The sequence below is a fragment of the Abramis brama genome (genome assembly GCF_963993115.1).
Source record: "Abramis brama genome assembly, chromosome: 13".
NCBI lineage: Eukaryota > Metazoa > Chordata > Actinopteri > Cypriniformes > Leuciscidae > Abramis > Abramis brama.
In genome coordinates this window covers 38,592,852-38,611,034 of record NC_139975.1, presented here as the reverse complement: position 1 = coordinate 38,611,034, position 18,183 = coordinate 38,592,852, and the positions used below count along the sequence as shown (strand labels likewise).

General features: G+C 40.6%; 2 protein-coding genes across 2 annotated transcripts; both read right to left on the bottom strand.

Moving 5' to 3' along the window:
* Positions 1-1,157: 1,157 nt before the first annotated feature.
* Positions 1,158-7,722, bottom strand: LOC311094801 (uncharacterized protein). The gene is made up of 3 exons (XM_084132974.1): positions 7,340-7,722; positions 1,847-2,672; positions 1,158-1,754 (listed from the first exon to the last, which is right to left on the bottom strand). Exons 1-2 carry the CDS (start codon positions 7,379-7,381, stop codon positions 1,929-1,931), a joined length of 786 nt encoding a protein of 261 aa, XP_083989100.1. The 5' UTR covers positions 7,382-7,722; the 3' UTR covers positions 1,158-1,754; positions 1,847-1,928.
* Positions 7,723-10,487: 2,765 nt separating this feature from the next.
* p2ry10 (P2Y receptor family member 10) lies at positions 10,488-17,795 on the bottom strand. The gene is made up of 3 exons (XM_084133387.1): positions 17,655-17,795; positions 16,485-16,687; positions 10,488-13,700 (listed from the first exon to the last, which is right to left on the bottom strand). Exons 2-3 carry the CDS (start codon positions 16,643-16,645, stop codon positions 12,872-12,874), a joined length of 990 nt encoding a protein of 329 aa, XP_083989513.1. The 5' UTR covers positions 16,646-16,687; positions 17,655-17,795; the 3' UTR covers positions 10,488-12,871.
* Between the last annotated feature and the right edge of the window lie 388 nt (positions 17,796-18,183).

Here is an 18,183-nt window from a genome sequence, read left to right as displayed (position 1 = left end):
CTCAGCAGCCCCGACAGCCCCAGCAGCCTCAGCAGCCCCGACAGTCCCAGCAGCCTCAGCAGCCCCGACAGTCCCAGCAGCCTCAGCAGCCCCAGCAGTCCCAGCAGCCTCAGCAGCCCCGACAGTCCCAGCAGCCTCAGCAGCCCCAGCAGTCCCAGCAGCCTCAGCAGCCCCGACAGTCCCAGCAGCCTCAGCAGCCCCGACAGTCCCAGCAGTCCCAGCAGTCCCAGCAGCCCCAGCAGCCTCAGCAGCCTCAGCAGCCCCGACAGTCCCAGCAGCCTCAGCAGCCCCGACAGTCCCAGCAGCCCCAGCAGTCCCAGCAGCCCCAGCAGCCTCAGCAGCCCCGACAGTCCCAGCAGCCCCGACAGTCCCAGCAGTCCCAGCAGCCCCAGCAGCCTCAGCAGCCTCAGCAGCCCCGACAGTCCCAGCAGCCCCAGCAGCCTCAGCAGCCTCAGCAGCCCCGACAGTCCCAGCAGCCTCAGCAGCCTCAGCAGCCCCAGCAGTCCCAGCAGTCCCAGCAGCCTCAGCAGCCTCAGCAGCCCCGACAGTCCCAGCAGCCCCGACAGTCCCAGCAGCCCCGACAGTCCCAGCAGCCCCAGCAGCCCCAGCAGCCCCAGCAGCCTCAGCAGCTCCGACAGTCCCAGCAGCCTCAGCAGCCTCAGCAGCCCCGGCAGCCCCGACAGTCCCAGCAGCCGCAGCAGCCAGAAAAAGAGGCAGCGACGAGCTCATTGAGCTAATGAGGGAGGACATGAGATTTCAGAGGGAAACGGAGGAGAGGAGAGCACAAGAGAGCAGGGAGAGAATGGACAGACTGTTTTCTCTCCTTGAGAGAATGGTAGAAAAAATAATATTTACATTTGTTTGAAGCAATTTTGGTATTTATGTTTTTTGTCACTTATTTTTACATGAAACAAAGTAATTTCTGTACACTGTTTGTGTTAAGTTAAAACCTATATGGAATTTAAGTTATTTGTAAATGAGGCAAGGCAATTTTTGTACATTGTTTATTTTTGTAATACGTTTTACATATGGAATTTAAAAAAAAAATACATTTGGAAATAAAACAAGTAATTGTTCTTGACTTGTATACATGTTTTTTTTAGCATGTAAAATGAAAATGATTTCAAGTACTTTACAAATATTTACAACAACAGGAAAACAATTCAAATTAATGGTACATAAATCGGATTGAAAAAAACAAAAATGTATGTACACTTTCAGCTGAGCAGGGAGACCCTGATGGTGCTGCTGGACTGGGATGTGCTCCACAATAGAGACCCTGGTAAGGCCTCCTGCTGGTGGGACATCATCTGGGATGGTCTCCAGAGTGTTTGAGTGCATATTTCCACTGTCCACTGCATTGCATATCAACAGGTTTGCAGGGCTGACTCAGTCAACGGCTGCCATCTCACTGAGATATTTTCAGAAAGAGGGAAAAGTAAAAAATAAACTCACATCCTCAAATCAAACCATAAAATATTTCGACATACAACAACATTCAACTTTTTTCCTTATGCATTGTAACTTTACAATTCTCTTACTTCCCTGTTACAAATTGGCACCTCCTCCAGGGCAGACACCTCTGCAGACAGCTGGTCACGCCAGGGAGCACCACTGACCGTCTCCAAACCGTGCTCCCCCTCATCCTCTGCATCATCCTCCTCATGCTCATCCTCCTCATGCTCATCCTCCGGGGCCATGATGTCACCAACCCCAAGGCAGATGTTATGGAGGATGGCACAGGCTGTTATGACCTGAGATGGAATTAAGGAATAAATTTATATTTTTTAACAGATTGCGTTTATTATTTTGCAGTATTTTTAAAATGTATTTTTAATTCACTTACGTGAGGTACAAAGGTGTGGTGCACCTCCAGCGCTTGCAGGAAGATGGCCCTGAACCTGGTCTTCATCATCCCAAAAGCCGCTCTATAATGGAGCGTGCCCTGGAATGATGAAGATTAAAGCGCTGGGCTCCCACACCTCGTACTGGCCTTTTGTAGGGAGTGATGAGGGGGAGTGGGTGTTGGAGACATGGGTACCCTCCGTCTGCGAGGATGAAGTGCCCTGGAGGAGGGTACACTGACCTCCTGTACAGTGGGCTGTGGCGGAGCACTCGTGCGTCATGCACTGACCCGGGCCAGCCCACGTACTGTAGGTGTCAATGAAGCGGCCCTGATGGTCACAAACAGCCTGGAGGATGATGGATGGGAACAGTTTCCAGCATTGACCATCAGGGCCGCTTGGAGGCTTGATGCGGACATGGCAGCCGTCGATTGCTCCTGCAGCTTTCAAGAAAGCCTGGTGTCTTGCCAGCCCTGCAAACCCACGGCAAACTGCCTCCAGGTCTTCTGGGGTGTTTGGGAGGTGAATGACTTGGTGGCGAATGGCCACCACCTCCTCAGCGACCCGGTAGACAATGCGGTGGACAGTGGAACGAGGCATATCAAATGCTCTGGAGACGACCCTGTATGATGTACTACACGCCAGCCAGAAAAGAAATACCAGGGTCTCTATTGTGGAACCCCATCCGTGTTGCCGGTCACTTCTCAACAGGTCCAGCAGCACTGCCTCCCTGCTCAGACGAAAATCAGGTCGAGTGTCTTCCATCTCATTAAAAAACCTGTCCAGCACTGGAACGTCCAGGTTTATTCTGCAGTACAGGGGTCTGGTCTTAATTAGGGAGAGAAGGAAAAGAGAAATTGTGTACCACATTGGGGAAAAACTTCTAGTCATATTTAAAACCTTACTTAAGTAAATGTGTTATTTTGCATACTTTAATGCATCAAGAGTAAAAGTAAAAGTGTAAAAGTAAAGAAGTAAAATGCAACATAGCAGTAATATCAATATCACTGCTATGTTGCATTTTACTTCTGAATAGGTTGAAGGTTGTTACATTTAAAGTACTTTATATAGCCTACTGTTGGGTAGTTTAATTTACAAAAATACATCATATTGTAAACGACCATGTTTTTTGTAGTATTGCTGTCCTGTGAGGGGAAAAAAGTACTTCAGTACTTTACATTTGTACGTGAATGCTTAACAAATGTAGTTCCTTACAGTCCACCATCACATTATTAACAAATTGTTGCTAACTAACTTATGGAGGTCTTGTTGCCTAGCAACTGTGACAGCTGCAAATGACTAGTTGCAGTAATGTGTATCCTACATTTTTTTGTATTGTTTTTTTTAATGTTTAAACTGTGTAAAAACAAAACAGGGTTTAAAAACCTGTCAAAATATGTTCACCATGGTCAAGAGAATAAACTATATAAAATTGAATCTTGGTAAGATTTAAGTCAACATTCAAACCGTTTTGTGTATTTTGTATTTTCATATGTATGATTAGATTATTCAAGTAAGTTGAACCAATAATTAGCTACATTTAAAAGTGTAATCCGTCAATTAAGGACGCAGCAAACCAGTTAAATTGACCTGCCCATGGTCTTGGCAAAGCCTGAGATACATCACCCGGCATGGAGCTGAAGCTGGCCATAGGGTCTGTGTGGAGGACCTGTCTGGTTCTTGAGGATCTGTGCCGATGACAGTCGACGAGGCCTTCACAGGACTTGACACACAACGTAATGACGAACGCGGTTGCCATGCCCTGTTTGTTTGAACAATAGGTTTGAACCGCGAGAGGCGTCAGTTGCTGTCATTACGTTGTGCATCAAGTTCCAGTGTTACTCTTTTGGTGTAAATAGATGCGTACGGCCGTCTGCCGGAAGCTAGTTATTTTAGTCAATAAAGTTTTAAATATGGATATTTTTCTTACACGAACGCATCACTTCGCTTCAGAAGGCCTTTATTAACCCGCCAGAGCCGTGTGGAGCACTGATGGACAGATGCACTTTAATGATGGACAGATACACTTTTATGATGCACTTTGATGATGGACTGATACACTTTAATGATGGACAGATACACTTTTATGATGGACAGATGCACTTTGATGATGGACTGATACACTTTTATGATGGACTGATACACTTTTATGATGGACAGATGCACTTTAATGATGGACAGATACACTTTTATGATGCACTTTGATGATGGATAGATGCACTTTGATGATGGATAGATGCACTTTTATGATGGATAGATGCACTTTTATGATGGACAGATGCACTTTTATGATGGAAAGATGCACTTTTATGATGGAAAGATGCACTTTTATGATGGATAGATGCACTTTTATGATGGATAGATGCACTTTGATGGACTTCAAAACAGAAACGGCCATTCACTGCCATTATAAAGCTTGGAAGAGCCAGGACGTTTTTTAATATAACTCCAATTGTATTCGTCTGAAAGAAGAATGTCATATACACCTAGGATGGCTTGAGTAGTGAGTAGGCTACTTTTCATTTTTAGGTGAAGGGCCCCTATTATGGATTTTCTTTTAAATGACATGTAATGTGTAACACAGCTCTAAGTGAATTAAAACATCCTGCAAAGTTTTAAATCTGAAAGTTAACCGCATATTGTATTTCAAAAGTAAGAGTCGACTCTGAATCAGTTAAATGAATTGTTTTTCAAACGAGTCATAAGCCGTTTCGTTGTGACGTCAAGACGAAACATTAGCATATTGCCCGCCCACTTATTGTACGCGCAGACACCAGGGAAAACTCAAACCTCAAACCGGCAGCTGATTCCTGTGGACACTGGACAGCATCATGTCCAGGAGACGCTGTGCTCTATAATGTGAAGGTAAAGCCAGTTTCTGTTCACTGCCCAAGGACGAGCATGTGGAGAATCAGTGGTTAAAGTTCATCTTTACCATGATATCACAGCAGTATAATTGTGTCCCCTTTATTTCACTGAAGACTGCTTCTCAAATCTCAGAGTTGCATTCACAAACCGCTTACTTTTGAAAGATGGTGTTCAAAATATTTAATCTTAGTTTTGAGTATTATATTGTGTAGGTCTCCTGCTAACATTACTGTCTAACTGAAATACTTCTGCTAATCAGCTGTGGGCCACGATTACCTGTAACTGTGTCTATTAATGCAGATCGTCTGTCATTCTCACTACTTTGGGGAGAGATTAATCATGGAGCAAGATCTGTTTTACCAGCGTTTATGTTACATCAGTCATTCACTAGAGCTCGGCTAATGTACACATTCCATACATGCACTGTTATTGATACAGTTTCCACGTGTTCACCGCAATATATTACAAAAATACTCTGTAAATAAATGAGTATAAGTAAAATAATGGGTTTGTTGATGGACATGCACTTGTTAATGGTGATGGTGAGGAATTACAGTTGCAACATCCCATAATGTTCCTCAAACTGAGTAGAGTATCACCAGAGAATGTCTAATAGGAAGAGAATTGGCACTCTCTGCTTACTTTCGGTTTCTGGACTGGCTGCAGTAACACGTCTCTGTCCATGCGGGGGCGCTCGCAGGCGAGTGCAGAATGAATGGAGGTCTATGGCGAAAAACCCTCAAAATCCACTTTTCTCAGGATATAATTTTTTGTCTAGTAATTTGAATGTTGTATTCGAAAGGAGATGCAAAGAAATTACACATTGCTGGGTGTTAGATTTTTTAGAGTCACTTATTTGGTTTAAAAAGTCTTTTAAAATGTCAATGACGTCAGAATGCTGACGTCATTAGCAGAATGCTAGCGTGTTATGGGCAACAACAACTCAACCTGTAAGAAATCGAAAAGAAATAAGTACTCGTTCATTCAACTTTCGACCTATAACCCATGTTGAACTTGCAAAACCTACAATAAAATCTGAGATTTCTCAACGGCAATCGGGTGAAAGAGACACATTTAGCCGTCTAGCTCCATAGACTCCCATTCAGTCTGCACTCGCCCGCGATCACCTCCAGTGGAATTCTAATGGAACTGCAACCAAGATCGATACAATGGGGCTAATAGGAAGTGCCAAGGCTCTCCGTAGACGGGCTCTGGTATCACTGAGAAACACTGAGTCCTGCTCGAGTCGTCCTGATGGAGGTTCGGGTTCAATAACTAGTTCTTCCAGTGTTTCATCATCGGACTCGCGCTCGCACTGATATGGTCAAATCGACGTAGTTTTTCATTACTGTGTTTAGTTGACAGTGTAGGAAGCCTCAGGACAAGCAGAGCTGACGTTGTAATGGCAATGGGCGTTTTTGTTTTCAACGAGCTGTACGCGGTAGACCAATCACAACAGACTGAGCTGTCTGGCCAATCAGAGCAGAGTATATCGCGGAAAGGCGGGATTTAGAGAGATTGATTCATTTGACAAGTCATTTGAGAATCACTGAAAATGTGACGATGTGCAAATGTATATATTGAGGAAATTTAACAGTTTTTTGACCTTTGATGCATGTCAACCTGTTGTAGGAGACTCCAAAAACAACATTAGGAAACTTTAAAATAGCATAATAGGGGCCCTTTAAAACAGAACACCCAAAATATTTTTTCAATTACAAAAACTATAATTATGATCAAAAACTTGTATACTTAATATTATTGATCAATATGTGAATCTGTTGACCAGGCTACACATGACTATAGTTTAGATGTGATTAGACAGAACTGTACTGATCCCTCTCTTGTATGCCACAGACTTCTGAAGCTTTGCTTGGTCATGCTTTTTCTTCTCTGTGGTGATTTGCTACATATGTTGTAGAAAACCAGTGTGACCACCAGATGTCACCAATGCACACTGTTAAAAGCTTCAAGTAATTAACCTTTTTTCAGCACAATTTGATTTAATCCTCAAATGCTTCAGAAAGCCTCGGTTTCCCATCACTGCCACATGCTAGTGTTACTGTTAGTGGCTGTAAAACACACACGCTACAGTCCAACAGAATAATCTTTTAATTAATAATTCAACAAGAGAATAACTAGGAGATAAACTACCACATAACCATAAACACAAAACAACACAGGACAAGCAACCGACTGAAACTGAAGGCTTAAATACTTTTTAACAAACAAAGGAACTGATGAGTTGACTAATGAGGAGACAGGTGACTATAATGACTAATTAACCTGACACAGGTGAAACAGGGTTAAAGAATCAAACACATGGGAAAATGTGGGTCAAAGGAAAAACAGCAATTGAGCAATAACTCAGACAAGACATAACATAACTCTGACAGCTAGATCCTGATTCTTGCGCTGCATTCACATTCCCTGAAAATCTATATTGAGGTATAAACTAGGATAATGTAAAGGTCTCAAGGGAAGACAGTGATTTAATGCATCCTTTTATTAAAGGTGATTTCTTTGGAGAAAAAAATAAAGTATAGACTTGTACAAAAATAATGACTCTTACTTATGGTCCGCTACAAGTATGTGGTGTTTGTGACTACAGAGACACCATCCTGTACCTGTAATGTCTTATTTTCGTCTTCTATTGCAGTGTTCGGCATGTTTCTGGGCTGTAATCTTTGGTCAGCAGGTGTGTTGCCCCAGCCAATCACGGCACAGGTGAGGGCGGGACTTCATTGTCTGTTTCTGAAGCTCAGGGGCCTGTTTCAGAAAAGAGGTTAAGTGAAAACTCTGAGTATGTTAACCCTGAAATGAGGGATTCAGAATGGGAGGTATGTTAAACCTGAGAAAGCAGAGTAAGTCAAGCCCGTTTCTGAAAGAGAGGTAACTTATACTCAGAGTCAGTTACCATGGTAACTTACTCTGTGAACCTAACCTGGTCGGGAGCAGGTTTTCTTCGGTAAACCCAGAGTTTCTATCGGTCTCCTCCCCTTTTTTAAAGGGGAAGCAGTGTTTAAACACCTCATTCATTCTTTCAGTACATTTGTATGAATAAAATTAATATTTTATTAATAAATAAAATATTGCTATTTTTACTGCAGTTTTTTTCAATTTTTTTTTAATAAGATGAAGTCTATATAACTCATTAACTGGCAACTGAAAATACAGTAGTAGATTAGAGTTACATAATGTAGTTCTAAACAAATTCTACAGAATTAAACTGTGGCATTTACTGGAAATCACTGAAATGTGTTGATCTGTGCAACAGAAGTTGCTGGACCGTCCTCCTGCTGTTCTTCCACACTCTGGGGGCGCGGGGAGAGATAAGAATACACGTTTATACTTAGATTTAAACTTAGATTATCCACATAAAAATTTGAAACAATCTTAAACTTAGATTATCCACATAAAAATTTGAAACAATCTGAATGTGTAGATTGTTTGATGTGTAGACACATAATATTAACATTACCTCTGTAGGCCTCTCTGTGGCAGCAGAAACTCTTTATCCCCATGTGATGAGCATTTGGTTGAGGACACTTTATAACACTATTTGTCATAATTTCTGGTGTATTGAGTAGGCGACTTACGACTGCCTGGGGTTCTGTTGGGGCAGGAGGCTCCAAAAGACAGATATTACCATCAGAATCTACTGGGACCAATAAAAATCCTAACCCAAAGTAAAATAAATGGAAATATCAAAAATAGCCTATCTAAAAAATAACACATATGTAAACCTCTTACATTTTATGAAGGCCCTTGGATCTTTGGGAGTGACTGGCTCTGAAGTCCGTCCAGGAATTCCCTCAGCCAAAAATGCTGCTGCACTGCTGGACACTGGATGCTTTAGTTATTTAATATGTCACATGTTTGTAAAGTCAGGTAGCCTTCACCCATGATATGCTCAAGCCTTACCTGATTGAATTATGTTTTTATATTTAATTTTCAGCTGCTGCCATGTTCTTTTAATGCCTGCAGGATTGCTCCACATGAAAATTAAAATTAGGTTGAATAACATACTTCCAGTTCTTCCAGTTTCACCTCTGATATTATAACAGTTGGGTAAGTTACTCTAAAATAGTTATCAATGTTATCTTCAACAGTGTAATTAGATTAATGTAATAATTACTATCTTTAGAAAGTATTGGTCTACTTATTACTAATTACTAAATCCCATGTCAACCTTAAACACTTGAACAATACAAGGAGAGACAAGAAACATGACTTTTAATGCTTTCAAATAAACAATATACAATTGCATGAACTATTCTTGAATTGACCAAAGTGTGCAGAGGGAGAAGGTTACATAAAAAATATACCTTTTTAAAAATGTATGTTAAATCCACTATTGTTTTATACAGAATTGTTCTCTATAGTCTATGCAGTAGCCTATTTAATGTAATTACATAAGATTTTATTTTAAATTACAGAAGAATTAAGAGTTATCCCTTTAATTAAATCACAATATTTAGATTACTTGGTAATTAATTACACCCAACACTGTATAACAGTAATTCCTCTTTTTGTCTGGCGCTGTTGCCATGGTGACTCGTAATATCTGCGCTCCATTGATAATGGCTTTTTATAGTTGTGGTGCACGCGCTTAACTCAGAGTTGATTGAACTAACTAATTTCAGCTGTTCTGTAACCGAAAACTCAGAGTTTCCCATCTCAGGGTAAGTCAACTCAGAGTTCAAGTTTTAACTCAGAGTTGGTTGAACCTCCTTATTGAAACAGGCCCCAGGAAGCTCCATTATGTTGTCGTATCTCGACACAATAACAATTCACTAATGTTGCCATTGACTATTATCTTTAACTTGAGCCAGATTTTTAGGTATGCAATTATGTCCTTATGAAAACTTATAAGCGAGCCACTGAAGATGGCCAAAACTTGCTCACAAATTACATCCGGTCATCTAACTATTGGCATAACTGTTCTTTCATTAACATTAAAAAAAAAATGTATTCATGAAACAATATTTACAAAATATCTCATCGCACATCTTCCTGCTGGTGTTCTCTTGAGTCGGTTGAGCAGCGTGTGCAACTGATGTCATATGGGGACGGGGGCGTGGCTTCTGGTGGTGCTCTGCCCATGGGGAGGGGCCAAGTCTGAACACAGTGTTTACAGTTACTGAAAATCCTGCATAGTGCTAGCCTGGCTCCGCCCTCCTATGTACTTCCGCTCAATTTTCATTTTCCTTCAGTACTCCGTCTACAAACCGACTGGGTTTGCTGTATATTCGTGGGTTTTCTCCGGCCAAATTTTTACCAGTCCAATCAGCGAACAGAGGGAGTTGCTGAGAACCATGACGTTGATGTTGTGCGCTAGTTTGAGTTGTAGGGTTACGTCACGACCAAACGTTAGCGATTGGTTATGGCAGATCCAGAGTGGCTCTGAGCAGATCCAATAGTTTTAAACTTCAACAGAGTTCCCGCCTTCAAGGAAGTTAACGCTTGTCAATGAAGTACGAATGAAGTGTACGAGAGTCTGGTAGGACCAGGCTAGCATAGTGCACCTTTAACTGTTAAAATCCCAGACACATCTCACGACCTCAACAACATGCCGTAACTAATTAATTACCCTAATGTCATTCTAAACCATGATATTTTTTTTCTCTGTGGAACACAAAGGGAAATGTTTTGGGGAAGGCTCACGTTGTTCTTATCCATACAGGAAGTGAACAAGAAACTAATTCAATACACAGATACAACAAATTCATTTCAGGGCATTTATAAGTAAATGAGGGAGAAACACATCATCAATTAATTAAACCGTTTTCAAATTTATTTTACATTTAACTTCATTACAATTAAACACCATGAAACACATTTAATCTAATTTATTAAACATTAACATACTGAACATTTAATCTCATCTATTCTAGGTACAATGCAATACTGCATAAAGCAAAAGGTAAACAACTACACATGAAGAGTGTGAAAGCAGTATCTCATTTTTGTTATCTGATGTCCATATGTAACCCCTCTCACCGGGTCCTTCACACCCCGCTCCGTGCGGGCCTCGAACCCTGGTCTCCGGCGTGAGAGTCAGGCGCTCTAACAAGGAGGCTAAAGACTGCAGCCTCTAGCGACTGTCGCTAGAGCGCCAATTGAGATCATAGGAGTGAGGTTTACTCACACAGCAACTACTAGCTGGCCTCCGTTACACATAGATCGAAGAATATGCAGCATTTTTTTTTGATTTCGTCAAATAACCTGGTGTGATTAGTTTGCTCAGTCAGTAAACTAAATGGAATACTTAGTTTAGTTTTGCATTTTGACTCCTATCAGTGCTTTTCGTCTGTACATTATCAGTTCATCCTGTTAGAACTTGATGTCTGCATTATATAAAAATGTCTCTGTCATGCAGTCAATAGAAATTTATTTTCTGTTTCATAACTTCTATTCAAATGAATCTGTCTTTAATGCCTGTCACTATTAAACTTCAAATACTTCATAGAGCGTTTGCAACTACGCAATGAAAGGGAATCATTTTGGTCAAAACAATACTTGATAGACAAATTTTCAGTTTATGTTGTAAACTTTATATTTCGAATAAATTCGAATAAATCACTCTTTCTGCAAAACATTAAACAAGGTCATGCAGTTAGACGCCATTTACAAATCTCATGCATTTTTTTTGTTGCAAAACTCTAAACACACTCTCTCTCACATTTTAAATGTGAGAATTCTGAGTCATTCACACTTAGGTGGCAGTGGCTCAGTGGTTTATGTTTGTAGGTCTACAAACCGGAAGGTTGGTGGTTCAGTCCATATTTCTATAAATGCAGTCCATTTACCATTCACTTGTTTCTAATGATGTACATAACTGTACATAATACAAGCCAGCAGCTCAGAGTGCACAGATGCACTGAATGATGATGTGAACAATCTGAGAGGAAGAGTAGGTCAGTGTTGTCAAGGCTTGGCTCTACAGGGCTTTTCCTCAGTCTGAACTCAACATGAAGACATGATACTGACTCTTCTGAGTTACTGTATGACATGGGCAAACTCAGTCCTGCAGGGCCACAGGTGAGTTTGACCAGGGCTGGAGATGAACTCTACAGGACAGCATCCCTCCACGACTGAGGTTTCAAGGGCTTTAGCAGTATAATACTACTGTATTTTTACAGTATATACAGATATTCAATAGTATACAATACTCAATATAATACTATATCTGCAGTACAAACGGTATATAATATATTCACCTTATTAAGCAGTGATTACAAAAAAAAAATCTGATTTTGTTCAGACTGTATGCATTATACTTTTTTTTCTGTAACTACATGCTCTGGATGCTGTTCTCCATCTATGAATGCTCTGTATTGCTTATATATTGACCGATGTGTGAAAGCTTTGTTTGATTTTGGGGGTTTGTGAGTAGTTTGAAGATTTTAAATCATAAAAACCTCCTGAAATCAAGTTTTTTAGGTTTTAGTATGAATATGTTAGCCTTAAGGTTATGAATAAGCTGGTGTGTTCCAAAACAATAAAAAAAAAATGAACATTTAGGAGATATAAGCATTAAAAACTTACAGTCTCTCACTTCCGCTAAAATGGATCAGGGATTTTTATGACGTCACTGCAGACTTTAGCTTCTGATCACATCTTCTGTCCAATCAAATGCTCTCTAGAATCTACAGCTCCGCCCCTCCACTATAAACACCACCTGACCAAAGCGAGTCACGTCACGGAGCAATATGGGTTTGAGTGTGTGTTCGTTTGCTCAAACGCTTGTTTTATTCCGTTTTCCAACTGTTCATTGGTTAAGAATGAAATGAATGAATCCTCTACTATCGAATCCAGCGTTTCATCAGCGCTTCCATGGTGCTGTCAGCCTGTGAGGTAGACTAAACACTGGCTACTGGCTATTTGAAAAGGGGGAGGAGCCATTCGATATGTCCCGCCTCTTTCAGTGGAGATTACGTCAACGCATCAAACAAAGCTGTGCGTTCCAAGGCACTTCAGTGGGACTTTAATGTTGTGAGAAAATGGGTTAAGGTTTTAAGAAATGTGTCTTAGCAATTGTAAAAAACTGTAAAGGCAAGATTTAGGCATACTAATACTGAGTAGTTGCTTGTTGCAGCCCTACACTAAATGTGTATGTTTGAACAGAAGTGCTGGCTTTCTGATTGCTGAGGGACTCACTCCCTGTATGAACTGGTGCTCTCCGTGCTCATCAGCCGGCCCCTGAGCACGGAGCTGCCGTGGCTCGACAGCTGCTGCTTGAACTCAGTGGTCAGGAAGTAGTAGATGAGCGGGTTGAGGCAGCAGTTAAGGCTCGCCATGCACAGAGAGATCGGGTGAAAGTGTCTAACAGCCTGACTCACCTCACAGTTTGTTATGATGCACTGTGTAACCATCAGATAAAACAGGAAGTTGATGTGGTAGGGAGCGAAGCAGAAGAGGAAGACTCCTGTGCACACCCTAACCATGCGCAAGGCCTTCTTCGTGTTGCCAGTGGACTGTTCCTTTTGGGTACGCTGTCGCAAAGAGTTCACTATCAAGCAAGTACAGAAGATGATGACAATTAATGGACCAATAAATCCTAAGAATTCAGCAGCGGCCATCATGGAAATGGCTAAGCGAAAATCCAGCTTTTTCATTGGCAGATCTTTGAAGCAATCTCTTGTTTCATTTCCTGGTACTTTCCTCATTAAAATGAAGGGTGAACAGCAGAAACCCACCACCAGCCACACTGCGATACTGATGCACACGTCATAGCGGGACTTCCACTGCTTGGCCCGGAACGGGCGCATGAGGAACGCACAGCGCTGGACGCTGATGCACACCAGGAACACGATGCTAGCATACATGTTCAGGTATTTCAGGTAGAAGCACAGCAGACACAACACATTGCCGAAAGGCCAGTCTTCTTGGATGTAGTAGTGAATCCGCAGTGGCAGCGACAGCACGTGAGCCAGGTCGGCTATGGTCAGGTTGATCATGAAGATGATGGCCTTCGTCTTTTTGCTGTGAATCGAAGAGAAGCCGTGGCATTAGAAGACACAAGCAACTCTAAACTGACCTCATGAAATACAAGAAAAACAAGTGCCTTGATCAGGCTCGATCAGTACCATCACAATTACATTAAACTGACAAGGAAGGTCTTTCTTAATGGTGAAATTTCTAATTTACAGGATTAGCCCACTTCAGAATTAAAATTTCCTGATAATTTACTCTCCCTCTAAATTATTACAAGATGTTCATGTCTTTCTTTCTTCAGTGGAAAATAAATGAAGGTTTTTGAGGAAAATGGATGTTTCTCCATATAGTGTCTTCAATGGGGTCCAACGGGTCGAAGGTCCAGATGTGAGTTTCAGTGCAGCTTCAAAGTCTCGACACGATCCAGCCGAGGAATAAGAGTCTTATCTGGACAAACCAGCCGACATTTAACATATAACAGAAATAAACATTTATTTACTTCTTGCACTAGCTGTGATGACATTACATAGTCACGTTGGAAAGTCACGCGTGACGTAGGCGGAAGACCCGCGGTTAGGGTGAAAAACTCCCATCTAATTTTCTCTTCCAACTTCAAAATCGTCCGACATCGTTGTTTTACCTTTTATTTTGTAAAGGGTATTTGATTTAGTCTTTGCACGTATGCTTTGTAAACACTGGATCGGTACTTTTGCCAACCTTTCAACGTGATTACGCAACACGATCTCACAACAATTCGTACATATTTAACAAGGTGGCTAATTCGTACGAATTCATTCGACCTCACTCGTACGATTTTTGCTAAATCGTACTTATTTTACGCATTGCCCAATTCGTATGAATTCGTGCGAATTACCTACCCCTGACCCCACCCCTATACGTACGCATCACTGGAGTTTAGACAAATTGTATGAATTCGTACAAGTTGGTTGTGAGATAGCTATGGATTACGCAATGTGTGTCGCATCAGAGCAAGTGCAAGACCAGCATTTGTAGATAAAAGTATATAAATGTTTATTTCTGTTATAAAATGTCCACTGGTTTGTCTAGATCAGACTCTTATTCCTCGGCTGGATCGTGTCGAGACTTTCAAGCTGCACTGAAACTCACATCTGGACCTTCGACCCGTTGAACCCCATTGAAGTCACTATATGGAGAAACATCCTGGAGTGTTTTCCTCAGAAACCTTCATTTCTTTTCGACAGAAGAAAGAAAGACATGAACATCTTGGATGATGAGGGGGCAAGTAAATTATCAGGACATTTTAATTCTGAAGTGAGCTAATCCTTAACATATCAAAAAGTTTTTATATAACCAGCATTACAAGTGTTACAGAAGGCCTGTCAACATGCTAAAAATCTAATTGCACCACCTATGAACAAAGTGACTAAGAATGATAATAGTTGTAATATTGAATATTGTGAACCCGCTTGGTTCTCCAACAGATGCACACTGTACGGTTCATAGCAGTCCTTCACGACTGTTGCGTGTCAGACTCGCCCAGAGTTTCATCATCAGTTAATGACACGTACTGTGACAGGGCTGCCAACTCTCACGCATTGAGCGTGAGACTCACGCAGTTGACACTTTTCACACGCTCTCACGCCACACATCCATTTTCTCACGCACAGAAAAATTGTGGAGCAAAGAGGTACTTTTAATATTAAACTAATTCTCAGCTCTTAGATTCCGTCAATTTTATTACGAAATTCAGACAAAAATACCTTTGGCGCTTGTAAATGTGACGTGACAGATCGCTGAGCGCCTCAGTTCAAGTGCACGTGAACCGATCATCTGTTACTTTTTTATTTAAAGATGCAGTACAACTTACCGAAAGTATACATAATATCGACCAATTAGTGTTTTTCAACCATGGAAAGAGGTCAATATAACAGCAGGAGAACAATTATGTCACATAACGTTACATTTACCTCAGGAAAGCCATTTAACGACCATAGCATGTTAATTAAATAGAAAAAATAGCTAGAGAGGAGATTTTGCTGAGCACTATATTACATATTTATTATATTTTTACTTATGTCATTAAATAATTGTTATTATAACAAAAACTGCATTATATTTAATTTAATATTATTTTTAACCTTTAATAATACCAGCAGATTAGGCCCTCTATGTTTACAGCATTGGTGAGATAATTTTTTTTAATAAAATTTAAAATAAACATGTATCCAAAATAGTCAATATTGAATCAAAATCGGAATCAAATCACAAGAATGGAATTGAAATCTTGACATTTTTCTCAAGCAATAATAAAAACTGTATCCTATACCAGTCATTGTACAATGTAAACATTGTAACATGTTGTCACTAAACTTCATAAAATTCTATTTAGTTACCAAATGTTTTGACAATCACAATTACAGTTATTGTCATGCAATATTTGTTTTTACATACCCCCCCCCCCCCCCCCCCCCATCTCACTCCAAGCTAAACTCAAAAGTTGGCAGCCCTGCTGTGAATGTTTACATGCCGGATAGAAATGGTGGATAGCAAACAACTACCATGTCTAGCGCTAATATTGACCATGGCTTTTCTTGAAAAGAGAAAATGGGTGGAACATTTGGTGGTTTGTTGCTGTCTCACTTATTGCATCATCAGTTTCTGTGCTGCTATTAGTTTTTGATTTGACGGTTGTGGAAGGAGAAATTCAGGAGACTCAAAACTTCTGAGAAGGCCAGGATCAAAGGAATCTTTTAGCATTCAGAAGATTTGACTCAGACGGCCAAGTCGTGGCCACAATAGTACAGTGTGCATCCGGCTTTATAAAGGCATTAATAATGCTGAACCGCTGACCTTATGAATCGACACAGCACCCACAGAGCCAGGGTGTTGCTCAGCAGGCCCGGGATGAAGATGATCAGGTAGAAGATGGTGTAGAGCTTGTTCATGGCTGTATTCCAGCCAGTCATATTAGCTGAACATGTGTTCGGACACGACGCATTCATGGATGTCATGGTCAAACTTTGATTTCATTTATTGTAGACAGCAGAAAATCACTGTGGAATAAAATTGAAACAACTTTGAATGAAACTTTGAATTCATTTTACTGAGTAATTACTGGTAAACTGCAACACACACACACACACACACACACACACACGGCACAAATATACTTTTCAAGCAAAATGGTTGACAAACAACAGTGGATGAACTACAGCAGATGCACTTTTGATACTTTGATATTTTCATATCTATTGCATTAAAATTCAGAAATTTTTGGAGTGGCTTTCTAGAGTGACTCAATACAGGCTACTTTATATGTGATTAAATTGTAACGTTCGTATAAGGTTTCAAAAATGTCACCTCCCTTCCTGTACAAGCCTGAAGGAAGTGTTTGTGTGACGAATGCGGGTGTGTAAAACTGTACCTCTTTGTGTGCTCATGTCTCATATTTTGATTCTGTTATTTTTTCCAATTAATGGATCTGCCAGCCTTGAATTTTGATTTGATAGTAATTTCAATATATATATATATTTTTTGTATAACATTTTGGTCATTAAAATCAGTATTTAATGTAAAGCTGAGTGTGCTGTAAAACTGAGAGCACATGTTGAGCAAATAGAGGAACTCGGGTTAGACAAGTATGCAAATCTGCTGATTTATTATTCTCTTCAGTTAGAGTCGTTTTATTTCTTGTTGGCACAGGAGAGAGTGTGTGTAGTTTCTGCTGCGACTGCACAGAGCAAACATCATGATACAGCTATGATTTTGAAAAACCACGGTGAAATAAACTTTGTGAAATACAATTCATCAGATAACGCAACTACGAAAATAGCAACAACAGAATCAACTACCATAATCACAAATACATATTTGCAATTCACATTTAACTTCATATCTGTATTTAAGGTTAAAAATGAATGCTGCACTATATTTTTGTTTGTTTGTTTAATCCAGGTATGTTTCGAGTGTACCTAGAAAGTAAGAGTTAAGCAACAGAAGTTGTTGTGCAGTTTTTCCTACCTGTTGGACTGAGCTGCGGTGTGTGTGTGTGTGTGTTGGTGCTTTCCAGCTCATCATGCAGATCATTCAGCGAGAGGAAGTCTTATGAAGACATGTGTCCTATTCGTCACTCGACTGTACAGATAAACCACCGGTGAAAACAAGCTGTGGCGTGTCTCAGGAAAGTGAAACCGTTTCGTGATGCTTGTTGATTTAGTGGCAGATAGTTAGTTATAAACGTACAGTGATGTCGCTAAACCCACAATCCACACAACACTTCTAAACTAACCGTCAAACATCAGAAGTGCACACAGACATGACATGAGAACTGCTGTTTTTTGTCAGTTGGTTACAGTTGGTTATCCAAAGCAAATACAGTGTGCAAGGAATATGTGTTTTCTAGGAATTAAATCCAGGACCTTGCCCTTGTTAGTTCCTTAGCTACAGGAACATGACTGGTTACAAATTTGGGTAACACTTTACAATAACAGGGCATGAATTATATTTGACTAATTCCTGAATTAATAGTTACTTCAACATGAACTTATGA

Excerpts from the sequence above, each read along its gene's own strand:
- LOC311094801 (XM_084132974.1), bottom strand. The coding sequence starts at position 7,381 with ATGCCGAACACTGCAATAGAAGACGAAAATAAGACATTACAG. Across the intron at positions 2,673-7,339 it reads ACGAAAATAAGACATTACAG|ACCAGACCCCTGTACTGCAG; the intron begins GTACAGGATGGT and ends TCCCTAATTAAG.
- p2ry10 (XM_084133387.1), bottom strand. The coding sequence starts at position 16,645 with ATGACATCCATGAATGCGTCGTGTCCGAACACATGTTCAGCTAATATG. Across the intron at positions 13,701-16,484 it reads GTGCTGTGTCGATTCATAAG|CAAAAAGACGAAGGCCATCA; the intron begins GTCAGCGGTTCA and ends TTCGATTCACAG.